Genomic DNA, 13099 nt, shown 5'->3' with positions numbered 1-13099 from the left:
TGAGAGCGCACATTTCTCCCAGTCACATACATTAGTATTGGACATCCTGTATGCAAAGTAGTCCCTATGACGTCCTATGTGACATCAACATCAGGTGTTCATGCTTATGCCATTCATATCATGCAGAACACATTTTACTTGAGGTTACTTTGAAATGGTTAAAGTCAGGAAGCTTTTGGTTTATCAAGACATCTTAATAGGTGGTGTACTAGACCTTTGAGGGTTGACTTGTGGACCAAAATTATAAAGTGTTTTCCACACTATGGCATCTTTAACTTTACCAGACATTAAAGTGTGTAGGAGCTTGTATAGGAGCACAGTGTTTATTACAATAGAAATTTACCAGTGGTTACACTCATGGTTGTCCTGCCAGACATCTAATGTGTAGCTATGCTGTCGGGGGGCTTAGCCTGCTGCCCCACTATAAGGCCACATTAGCTGTTACAATCCTATGTGAGCTGCAGTTCACACCAGCATGCAATTTGGATGTGAAACAGCAGCTAGGTGTATTCTTGCCCCAGAAGAGTAACCAACGTTTCTTAAAGTTAGTAAGGGGCTGAATATGTGTGCATTAACAATTTAGATGACAGTATGCTTTGAAATCTTCTAGTGGGAAAAAAAAACTTAGTAAAACTAATCCTACCTTTACCTCTAACAGAATATGTCCATGTTTTTGTTTGCTCCAGATATTTTGCACTTGGTTTATTGTATCACTACAACAAGCAAGATGCTGCTGCTGTCCAGGTAATAGAATCTACCAGCCACTTAATAACTGCTGTTTAGGATTTTGTATTTTGCATTTAAATTGACATTTAAACCTATCGCTAACCAAATCGTACTGTAAAAAGATTATTTACAGTAAATATGTTATTAGAAGTTAAAAAGTTCCTTACCTTTAAAAAAATCTCCACACTACCAATAGGATAAAATCCCCTTTTAGCACATTCCCACCATAGAAACTTATAAGATCGTAGTTTCAATTTTTAATATTTTTTTTTTCTATCATGCAAGTTTATACATTAGGTGTTCAGGGAAAAGGGCAAAAAATTATTTCAGGCTGGGGTGGGGGAACATACTCACCTGCTCCTGGACCCCTGCCTTCTTAGCTTCCGTCCGGTTACATCACAACCCGGCTGACTGATGCCACATTCAGCCAGTCGGTGACTGGGGTGGGACACCGCTGCAGTTGGTGACTGGGTTGACACACCGCTGCAGTCAGTGATTGGCTGAGCTGGCTAATTCCCACACACTGGGTCGAGAGAAGATGACACTCTGCGGGGTATGGGAGCCCGGTCATGGGGGATGGGGACAGGTAAGCTAAGTGTCTTTTTTATTTTCCTCCCACACCCTGCCCATAATGATTTTAGTACCTAACCATTGATTTGGATAGCAGTTTTGGGAATTTTAAAGGAAGTGAGAGTATGTAAACTATCCAAGGTTCCATAGTGATAAAGAGCAACCAAATTTTCTGACCATACTGAATATTGAATATATCCATCATCTCCCTGTGACTTTGTATGATTGGAAAGGGCTTCTGGAAGAGTTTTTGATAAAGAAATATCTTCTTACAGATTTGGGTAAGAATAGTGAATGGTGAGCTTGAAGACAACACTCGTCCGGACCTGTTTGATTATATTGTGGACTTCCTGACTTTCTCCAAAGACCAGCATCTGGTGTGGCAATATGCAGACTGGGTTTTGCAGAAAAGTGAGCAGGTTTGTGGTTCTTGGCTTGGGTTAAGGCAGTACACTTTATATGCATGGTCAAGATGTGATATATATGTTTCTAGACTTTTTCACCCTTGTTTTCCATTGTTATTTAATTTTGCCACAAACAGCAGTTAACTTGCAGCTATGAAGGTCGGCAAAACTTGGAGAACATAAGCTGTCACTAAAGTTTATATTGTAAAATCATGACCCAAAAGGAACTATAAAATCCATTATACTATAGTAGTAACATATCTTTTTCCTCTTGGTTTACCTTGTCTCTGCATATATATAAAAAAAAAATCTGACAGGTTTTAATAAAAGGGTTTTTCAGGAAAAATGTACTGATGAGCTACCCACAGCATAGGTGAGGTGCTGACAACCGGTACCTGCAGCAATCCCTAAAGAGTGAATGGGGCCACAAGCAATTGTCTCTAGTCACTGTGTAGCGGAGGTGACCTGTAACTGCAGCTCGGCTCCAGTTTAAGAGAAAAGCAGCAGAGCTGCAGTAACCAAGTCTGGCCACTACACTAAACAGAAACAATTGCTTCTTAATTTTTCCTTTTTTTTTTCTTTTTTTAAGCATGTTTTATTTGTGGCAAAAGTATATATTTTGAACATACAGAATATTCCTTAGTACAAGTAAGATAGCAATAGCTATATCGCACACAGGCAAACAAGAAGCATGCTCTTGTTAAAGTAAAGGATTTCTAACAATGACATTTTAAAAATAAATAAAGGAGGTCATACTACATTGTATCATATAGTATTATTAAATGAAAGGAAACTAGTAAATAGTAGGGAACTAGGAAAATAGTAGAAGACCAGAGCCCAACAGTGCAATAATTACGTAGAAAACAAACAAACAATTTTTCTTATCAATCAATTTTCTATGGCAAAAATGTGTCCATTTACATGCATTTCATTTTCTTAAAAGATGGAATTCCAAACATGCAGATATCCTTGGCTTTTCCTTTGTTAACTTATCCCCATTTTACCTCTGACTCCACTTTACATTTTTTTTTTTTTATAAAAATTTTTTTTTTATTTTTCTTTTGCTTCCATAAAAAATAGAACAACAATATACATTTCAGTAACATCATGTATATAAATATTAGACTTCAACCCCCCCCCCCCCACCACCCATTCCCACCCCCTGCCATGGAGTGAGAAGGAAAAAAAAAAAAATTTATTAAGTGATTAGCCATCATGAGTATACATCACATATGCCCTACTCACATTATTCTCTCACTAATAAAAGGGCTCAAACCGTTTAATACACCTCTCCCACATCTCTTTACTAAGGGGAACAGCACAAATCCAGTTACGAGAAATAACCAACCGGGCGAGGAATAGTAATCTCAAGATCTTTCTACGTACCTTTTTACCTGTTTTCAATCCTGTATCATCCCCTAATATAGCCAAAGCAGGACTATAGGGGATATCTATCTTTACTATTTTCTTAATCTCTTCATATACCTCCCTCCAGAACTTCTGGATTTCCCTACACGACCATATCATGTGAATAAAATCTGCCTCCGGAAACTCACATCTAGGACAATTACTATCCGACCATTTCTTTATTTTCTTTAATAATACTGGTGTAAAATAAATCCTATGTATTATGTTAAATTGTACCAGTCTGTGATTACCGGATTTAGATACTAAATTGACCCCAGAGAATATTCTGAGCCATTGATTATCTGTTAGCTTCCCAACCTCTTCCTCCCATTTCCCCTTGCTTCTTATTTCTATCCTCTCTCTACCCTTCAGTTGACCATATATATACGCTATCACCTTTTTCTCAATATTTTGTCTCATAATGCGATCAACTAAAAAATCACAATCAAAGAGCCCGTTCTTCAATATATTTAGCTTTTTTAACGCCGTCCCTAAACGGAAATAATCAAACCACAAACTCTCAGGCAGATCACATTCACCTTTTATAACCTCCCATTCTTTTACCTTTCCTCTATAGAAGACCTCCCCCATTTTCCTAATACCTCTGTTATCCAAACTTCTTATCACTCCCAACTTCCTCAGTTCCTCAAACCTAGTATTCCCCCAAATTGGAGTGAACTCAAACACAGACTTCAATCCCAGCACCTTTTTCATGGTCTCCCATGTTTTCCCTAGGGCTTGAATCATAGGCCAATCCTTTTTTCCCCCTACTTTCCAATATCCCCCCTCTAGATACTCAAACACCATATCCGACCTCTGTCCCATCTCTTCCCCAACTATCTTATAAAAATTAGTTTGTGTTCTATTTACCAACCAATACAACTGTGAAGCTAAAAAATATAACTTTAGATCTGGGAAAGCAAGACCCCCCATATTTTTGGGTTGACATAATACCTCTAATTTTAATCGGGCCCTCTTTCTACCCCATATCAAAGAATTGATCATAATTCTAATCCTTCTAAGGTGCTTTTCTGGTATCCAAATCGGTGCCGAGCCAAACACATACAAAAATTTGGGAAGACATATTGTTCTAAACAGTGTCATACGATCCATTCTAGAGATACACAACCTCTGCCATATCTTACATTTCCTCTCCACCTCCTCCATTACCACCTCTGAGTTCAATCGATTATATTCTCTAATATTCCTAGAAATTGCTATTCCCAAATAGTTGAATTTTGCTCCTTCCTCTAACACTTTCAACTGGGGAAAAGAGAGGTGCTGATTAACTCCCAAGGGCATAAGTATAGTCTTTGCCCAGTTTATTTTTAGGCCTGAGAATTTCCCTATCTTCCCAACCAACTCTATAATTTTTGGAACAGCAATAATTGGGTCCTTCAAAAAAAATAAAACATCATCTGCATAAAGGGACACCCTGTCCCCTCCCCCGCCCGCCCCAAACCCCTCAATATCACTATCCACTCTCACTAGATGAGCTAAGGGTTCAATACTAAGGGCGAAGAGGAGAGGGGAGAGGGGGCACCCCTGTCTAGTACCACGTGACAAAGAAAAAAAAACTGATACCATCTCATTAACTACCACCGCCGCCCTGGGATTACTATACAATAACTTAACCCATGAAACAAAACGTGGACCGAACCCGTATCTATCCAGTACTCCCCACATATAGTCCCACTCCACCCTGTCAAACGCCTTAGTGGCGTCTAACGACAGGATGGAGTGGGACCCAGGCTCTCCCACCAATTGAACATTTTCAAACAACCTTCTAATATTGAACTTGGCCATACGGCCCGGTATAAATCCACATTGATCCCCATGAACCAAGTCACCCACCACTCTTTGCAGCCTACTTGCCAGGACTTTCGCCAATATTTTGGCATCCACATTCATCAGTGAAATAGGCCTGTACGCCTCTATATCTAACTCCTCTTTGCCTGGTTTCAATATCAGAGTGATGAGTGCTTCTTCCATGGATCTAGGCAAAGACCCCTCTGCCATTGAAACCTTTATAACCTCCAAAAGAATAGGGAGAAGACACTCACGATGTTTTATGTAGAGCTCATATGGGAGGCCATCCAAACCAGGCGCTGAGCTCTTCGGGGACTGATCCAACGCCCTTGAGAGCTCATCCAGCGTAACCTCTGCTTCTAGCTCCTCTCTCTGATCATCTGTCAATCTGGGAAGATCCAAACTATTCAAGAAACTTGCTAGATCCCATGAAGATTGTTCATATTCAGACGTATAAATTCCCTCATAGTAACCCATAAACTGATTCAAAATCTCACTCTTTTGATTAATTATAATTCCTTGCGGAGATCTTATCGCCTGTATATCCCTCTTATCTTTCTGCATTTTAACTATAGCCATTAACCCTTTATTTGGTGACCCAGACCCCAAATATTTCTTTTTATCCACGAATGCTATCTGATTTTCGTCCTTTTCCACCAAAAATTGGTTAAGTTCTTGCTGAGCCACATCCAACTTCTCTCTATTACTACCAGAGCTGTCCAATACATATTCCTCCTCCTTTTCGCGCACACTACCCCTCAACACCCCCTCTCTCTCCCTAATTTTTTTCTTTAAATTACAAATTGCCCCATATTTCCCCCTTATAACTGCCTTCAGTGTATCCCATACTACTTGATGTGATGCCGTGCTTACATTAATGTCCCAAATATCTCTTCTTGTGCCGTTCACTATGTAGTGATTGCTGCGGGTACATTTTTCTCAGAAAACCCCTTTAGCAGGAGTAATGTTATCAGTAATATACTTATGGGAAACATTTAAGTTATTTTTCAGAATTTTGATATTAATGGCCTCATAGGTAATCATTCAAATAAGAGTGGTGGGGGTTGAACTTCTGTCCCCCAGCCTATCAGCTGATTGATGGGGAGTGCTGCGGACTCTACACTTATTACCAGGCACAGCTAAGTACATTGGTTAGCACCTGTACCTCCCATTAAAGTGTATGGGTAACAGCTGCTATTAAAGTGTACAGAGCTGCGCTGGGTAGGAAAATTATCACTGGGACAACTGGTGCCAAAGCCCCAGCAACTGAATATATTGATTGTCTATACTAAGGAGAGGCTAAAAAGGGTTATCCAGCGCTACAAAAACATGGCCACTTTTCCCCCTACTGTTGTCTCCAGTTCAGGTGTGGTTTGCAATTAGCTCCATTTACTTCAATGGAACTGAACTGAACTGTTTCAAAACCCCACCCAATCTGGAGACAACAGTAGGGGGAAAGTGGCCATGTTTTTGTAGCGCTGGATAACCCCTTTAAAGTCCTAGAAAACCTAGGAACAAAGTATCATGAATAATTTCTGCTGTTTTTACGTCTGTGCAGTTTAATATCTTTTTACATGTTGTAAAATCTTCTTCTTTTTTTTTTCTTTTCCTTAGGTTGGGGTTCAGATTTTTACCAAACGTTCATCAGAAGAACAGTTGCAGAATGGCTTCTGTCCAGATAAGATTGTCAGTCATCTCTGCAAGTTTCGCAAGGCTTTACTTATCTATCTGGAACATTTAGTTATAGAAAAGAATATTCAGGTAAAGAACTTATGAAGTACAAGCCCCAAACACTGTAAAACAAGTTTTACCTATGATCCTTGTATGTGTCTATTTCCATTCTGAAATCTGTTGCTTTTTAGTACTATGGTAATTGCAGTTAATGTAACTGCCTCCTTAAAGGGGTTGTGTGTCCCCCCCGCCTCTATTCTGAAGGTGCTTGAAAAAGTTCCATATTTCTATCTTGTCAGAAACAGCAGCTGTTTCAGCATTACAGTCGTTCTATTTATTGTACCACTTTCTTTGTGTCTGTGCACAGAAAGAAAAATACCACACAAACCTAGCTGTGCTGTATCTGGAAGAAATCTTACGACTGAAGTCAGTGGAGTCTTCAGACGAGGCAACTGAGCTGGATGATCTGTGCCAGAGGTTTCAGAATCTCTTACAGCAGTCAGATCTGTATCGGGTTCTCTTCCTTATTGGTGAGTGTGTGTGATACAGGAGGCATTGTAGGCATGTCCGAGTCACCAGCCCTGAGCTGCTCTCTATGTCTACTCCACCAAAGTTCATTAACTACATCTCAAGTCTACTGTATAACAGCAGACTCCCATTATTTAAATGGTTCAAGGCGTTTTTATTTAGTACAAATATTTTTTACAGAATAGATGTGCATAGATGCTGTTTAAGGCTATGTTCACACAACGTATCAGACCGGCCGTTCCGTGACCCCGGCCGGGTCACGGAACGGCCGGTCCGTGCCCGGATCATCGCGCCCGCATCAGAGCTTCCCATAGCGCACAGTGAAGCGAGCAGCCAGAGCCGCTTGCTTCACTGTGTGAACTGACAGGGCTTTCTGCGGTTGGAATTCACTGAATTCCGGCCGCCGAAAACTGACATGTCAGTTATTTGCGGCTCCGTATGGGATCCCGGCCGGAGCGTGTACGATGTGTATACCCTCCGGCCGGGATCCCATATCAGATAAGGTTATGTTGCGCTCCGCAAAAAGTACGGCCGTTGTTGCCGATGGCAACAACGGCCATACTTTTATGTAGTGTGAACATGGCCTTAATCTGTGCATTTAGAGGGAAAGTCTGCTGCTAGCCTGGTCACCCTGAATGTTTATGCTAATGCACATTGCATGGCCTGGTGTGATGCTGTTTCTGTAAGAAAGCAGCCATGTTTTTATAATCCATTACAGACCTTTAAAAGGGGTTGGTTAGGATCATAAAAGCTGGCTGCTTTAACAAACCTATGTTTCTAATATAGCATCATTAAAATAAATGTGTTACATATATATATATAACCATATAGGACCATGTTGAGGGGCAACATGATTCTTTCTGCTGCCAACAACCTTCCTGTCGGGAACTGCAGGCTCTAAGCTCTGCAGTTCCGGGTCCTCTGCTCTGATCAAACACTGCCACAATTTACTACCCAAACGTGGCAGTAACACTCTTGTTCATATCATTATTTATCCATTTGTAGAGAATGAAGGGTAGTGGCACTCACCAGCTGAATTTACTATATGCAGTCAGTATTATCCATGTAATCCTCGGTACTTTGAAACTGTTCTTCCGTACTAGAACAAAAGATAAGGCACGTCACAATACCAATTGAGGTATTGTGGGAGAGGATCAAGGCTTCACATAATAGGGTGATTTTATGCACTTAAGGTAAAAAAGTACTATGCTGGTCTTTATGGGTACAGGGGATATTTTATTCTTGCAGTTTATTTTTTCTTCTTAACATGTAAGATACTGTATGGTGGGATTTCCTTTGACTTTTTTTACTTGTACTTATGATTGTTTTAGCTGAAAATTTTATATGCCCAATCCTTTCTTCAAAATAAGTGGTGCTAGAGGTGTGTGGCAGTGGTTTATATCCCTATTGGTGGAAAAATACATACGTTCAGGCAACATCTAAAGTACAACATCTAACCTAGAGCTCTACATAATACATTGTTTTCTTTCAGATAAAATTAAAGGCACAGATATGCACATGGAGCGGGCAATATTACATGGGAAGCTGCAGGAACACGATCAGGCTTTAAATATCTTAGTTCATCAATTGAAAGACTTTGCTGCAGCTGAGAACTATTGTATGTGGAACTCTCGGGGCCGGGATAGTGGTTATCGTAAAGGACTTTTCCAGCTCCTTCTTTCTTCCTACCTCACACCGTCCACAGCTGACAATTCACTGACTGTGGCTGCTGTAGACTTGTTGAATAACCACCCCACAGAGTTTGATGCTTCCAGTGTATTGCGGCTATTACCAGAAAACTGGTCGGTGCAGCTTCTTTCCCCATTCCTAGCTGGGGCCATGAGGGAGCATGTTCATGCACGGAGGATGTCTCAGATGGCACTAGGACTTGCTAAGGCAGAGAATATGATCTATAAGAAAGAGAAGGTATGCAGTATATTTGGATTACTTCTAATCCAGTTTAGATGCCTTTATTGTTAAAGTGTCACTGTCTTTTTACCTTTTTTTCAGAAATCAGTAGTCCAGGCAATTTTAAGAAACGTTGTAATTGGGTTTATTAGGCAAATCTGCCATTATCTGCATTCAAAAATACTTTCCCCGGGCCCCCCCCCTCCCTCCTCTCTCTCATTCACTGTCTAATATTAGGAAATCTCGACTTGTTTACATCAGTCATGCCCTGTCTAATCTATGGAGGGTGGAGGAGGGAGATTAGTCACCAGCAGAGAACAAAGAATTACACAGTGGGAGCTGTGTGAAAGCCGGTATTCAGAGGTCAGTGCTTACTTCAGAGGAGATAAATTAACTCTTTGTTGTCCTGTTTTGGTGCCTCATCTCCCTCCACCCCTCCCCTCTCCATAGAGAACCATAAAGACAGGGGGGAGAGCTTCAAACTGCTTTTTCATGATAAAGATTGGGCTAATAAACCCAATTAAAACGTTTCTTCGAATCGCCTGTACTATTGATTTTTGCAAAAATAATGAAGTGACAGTGACACTTTAAATAAATATTTCATGCAAATTTGTGGATTACCACTAACAACATTTTATTACCTTTTCAGCTAAATACCAGAGAGAAGCCAGTAATTCTTTCAGAGAAAAAATTCTGCCAAGTGTGCCGGAAGCCATTCCAAGAAGCGGTGTTTGTCAGAACCCCCAATGGGCATATTGTCCACACCCAGTGTGCTGCCAGCCAGCATGTTAACAGCAGTATTGACGGCCACATGTCCAACCCTAGTAAACGAACTTGAGATAAAATCATTGAGCTGGAAGTGGTTGCTCTAAACACTCATGATAAGAGAACTGTGAAGCGTCCATATGATGTAATGAAAACAGCTTTTCAACTTGAATGAAGCTAGAAGTCAGACAGTCTTTGGCTTGGATTGCTGTGGGGTGCAGAGGGAATGTGAGGCATTCGTAACACAGTCCATTGAACAATGCCGAACGTCACCGGAATCATTACATTAATCTTAATCAAATGAAACTTTTTGCATTTTTAAAGGTATTTGCACTGAAGATATTTTGCATATGCTGTGATGGGGGTATAGAGAACGTTCAGCTCCACCATAGGTGTATTCATGTTTGTAAAAAAAACTCTTAGCAACTATGGTGGAGGTGATTTATTAGCATAGTCCATTCTGGATGTCATTTTGTTCTTTCTGCCAGATGAAACCATTATTGCTCAGAACATTCCACAGGGGGCGGTCCGCTATACCATGGGTTCTTTTATGTGTATGTCTTATATCACCTTTTTCCTTATCAATTTAAATCTACTCATATAATGAAAGATTATTTCAGTGTAACAAGACAAAATAATTTCTAATGACTGTAAATGTCATGATGCATCTTACACTTTTCTTTATTGGTTTCCTTCTAAATTTTAAATGCATTATCTGGCTGGGCGCCATGCCTTATTTCCTTCAGAATTACACATACTCAGTCATGTAATAATGATAATAATACAGCATGGGTGATTATAAAAAGAAAATTGCATATCATTGAAGCAGCAATGGATGTAGGCACAGTGGGGAAATATTGTGGTTTTAGGCATATTTCTCAACCAATGTATGCATGTTGTAACGATAGCTACTTCTGACACCATATGTTTCTTCAACAGTTATAATGTTACCCTCTTTTCATTCAGTATTTGAGGGTACGATTAATTTGCCTCGGTCTAGTCTATAATCTGAATCTGCTAAATTTTTGCCCTTAAAATTAATTTTATTTTGAAATACTCTTTGTCCAGCATATATATGTTCCATATGAAACAGAAGTATATTAGCAAGCAGTTGTGCTGGAAGGATAAAGCATTGGTCCATACGGTTTTGTTCTTAAAATGATTGCAGAAATATGACATCGGTTTAATGCACTTATGAACTATGCCATTTCCAGAACAGGGATATGTAATAAAAATTATTAAAATTAAATAAATTCTTATTTCTATGCCCAACTGCTGCAATGATTGATGATAATGGGTGGGAGAATGTTTTTCTTACTTTATACAGTATATTCCTCTGTCTCACAGATAAGTCTCGATAACACTGTTTTTGCAATCCGTTTTGTTTTTCTCTCTCTCTCTCAAAAACGGACGAAAAAATGGATGCGTTTGTGTGCATCCGTTTTCCATTGACTTCTATTATAAAAAAAAAAATGGATCAAAACGGACCTGTTTTTTTTTTTTTTTTTTAGCGTACAGAGAAATGTAGTCGACCTCATTTTGTGTCCGTTTTGTTTATAAAGGAAGTCAATGGGAAACGGATCAAAATAGATACACACAAATGCATCCATTTTTTGTATGTTTTGTTTTTTTTTAAGAAAAAAACTGATAGCAAAAACACAGTGCAAACCCATCCTTATACACCACACTCTCATACTTAACCCCCTAACAAATTGACATTTTTGGGATGGCATGTTTATACGAGGAATGGCATTATTTTTAGCCATTATATAACATGTTTATGGCACTTATCACCAGTTTCCCCCTCTGCAGGTTTCATCTCTCATTTTTAATAGTCTTTGAGCTAGTGGATGGAGATTAGCTGCTATGAAGTTTCCCATATGTTGCATACATACAGAAGAAGAGGATTTGCTCCTTGCAGCAGTAAATAAACTCTTAACTTATTTGTGCCCTAGTTATAATGATATGTGTATCTGCATTTTACATGAAAACTTGATGAAGTGCTGTAGAGCAACAAACCACACGTAGTTCTGTCTGTTTAAATAAACACATTATGGACGTTTAATTCCGACAGTCCATGAGTCTTCCTAATGCTCTATATACCAATGATCTGTCAGAGACCAGAAACATCCTTAAGGGCCCTATTACATGGAGTGATAATCTGCGGAATAAAGCCAATCCGTCAGATTATCACTCCGTGTGACTGTGTGAAAAAAATAATAAGGTTCATACATGCCTGAAAAGGCTCACCGGTGCCTGTGCCCACTCCCCTGTATCTTCTTGGGTACTGCCTGGTCCTGCAGCCACCTTGAGAACTGCAGAGCCGGCCTCTGAACTGGCTGGCCAAGACAGCCATGGTGCACAATCCTGGATATTTACTTTAAGGCCACAATTTTGGGGTTAAAGCGTAACTACTATCTTTAGCGGGCAGCAGGATACACTGTCAAAATCCTGATGCAGGCATGTGCTGGATATGGGTTTCTTCTGGCAATGCAATTGTTTACAATGCAGTCAAATGCACGCGCCTGCATCGGGAGTGTGGCGGCAGGATTTTGACAGCATATAAACCCTTCAGATATTAACAGATTTTAACATACCCATACGAGTAATGGTTGTGGGGTAAATGGGTAAATCACCCAAATGGTATAACAGATTTTGTTCTTCTAATAAAGCATTGCCTCAAAAAGCATATTTATTTCAGAGTATAAAACACAATGGTCAAGATCTACTAAAACACTCTTTGTACAGACAGTCCTTAAAGGGGTAGTCCACCCAAAAAAAAATTCTTTCAAATCAACTGCTGCCATGAAGTGACAGAGATTTGTAATTTACTTCTATTAAAAAATCTCAAGCCTTCCAGTACTTATCAGCTGCTGTATGCCCAACAGGAAGTTGTATTATTTCCAGTCTGGAGAGCAGGAGGGGTTTTCTATGGGGATTTGCTCCTGCTTTGGACAGTTCCTGACATGGACAGAGGAGGCAACAGAGAGCACTGGGTCAGACAGGAAAGAAAACACTACTTCCTGCTGGACATACAGCAGCTAATAAGTACTGGAAGACTTAAGATTTTTTAATAGAAGTGAATTACAAATCTCTGGCACTTTATGGCACCAGTTGATTTGAAAGAAAAATTTTTTGGGTGGACTACCCCTTTAACCCTTTAAGGACATGGCCCATTTTCGTTTTTACGTTTTCGGTTTTTCCTCCTTGTGTTTAAAAGGTCATAGCACTTGCATTTTTCCACCTAGAAACCCACATGACCCCTTATTTTTTGCTTCACTAATTGTACTTTGCAATTACAGGCTGAATTT

The 13099-nt window shown here is 39.8% G+C and overlaps 1 protein-coding gene across 1 annotated transcript in view; it reads left to right on the top strand.

Annotated features, from left to right (window-relative positions):
- Positions 1-12527, top strand: part of TGFBRAP1 (transforming growth factor beta receptor associated protein 1) — a 28363-nt gene extending 15836 nt beyond the window's left edge. The window contains exons 7-12 of the mRNA XM_069970982.1: positions 687-744; positions 1572-1715; positions 6531-6677; positions 6955-7117; positions 8608-9041; positions 9673-12527. Coding sequence (XP_069827083.1) covers positions 687-744; positions 1572-1715; positions 6531-6677; positions 6955-7117; positions 8608-9041; positions 9673-9861 — 1135 coding nt within the window. The 3' untranslated portion in view covers positions 9862-12527. The remainder of the gene's footprint in view (positions 1-686; positions 745-1571; positions 1716-6530; positions 6678-6954; positions 7118-8607; positions 9042-9672) is intronic.
- Positions 12528-13099: the final 572 nt, after the last annotated feature.

The sequence above is a fragment of the Dendropsophus ebraccatus genome, chromosome 5 (genome assembly GCF_027789765.1).
Source record: "Dendropsophus ebraccatus isolate aDenEbr1 chromosome 5, aDenEbr1.pat, whole genome shotgun sequence".
NCBI classification, from domain to species: domain Eukaryota; kingdom Metazoa; phylum Chordata; class Amphibia; order Anura; family Hylidae; genus Dendropsophus; species Dendropsophus ebraccatus.
Note: the sequence above shows the minus strand (reverse complement) of the source record. Positions and strands in the feature narration are given on the sequence as shown.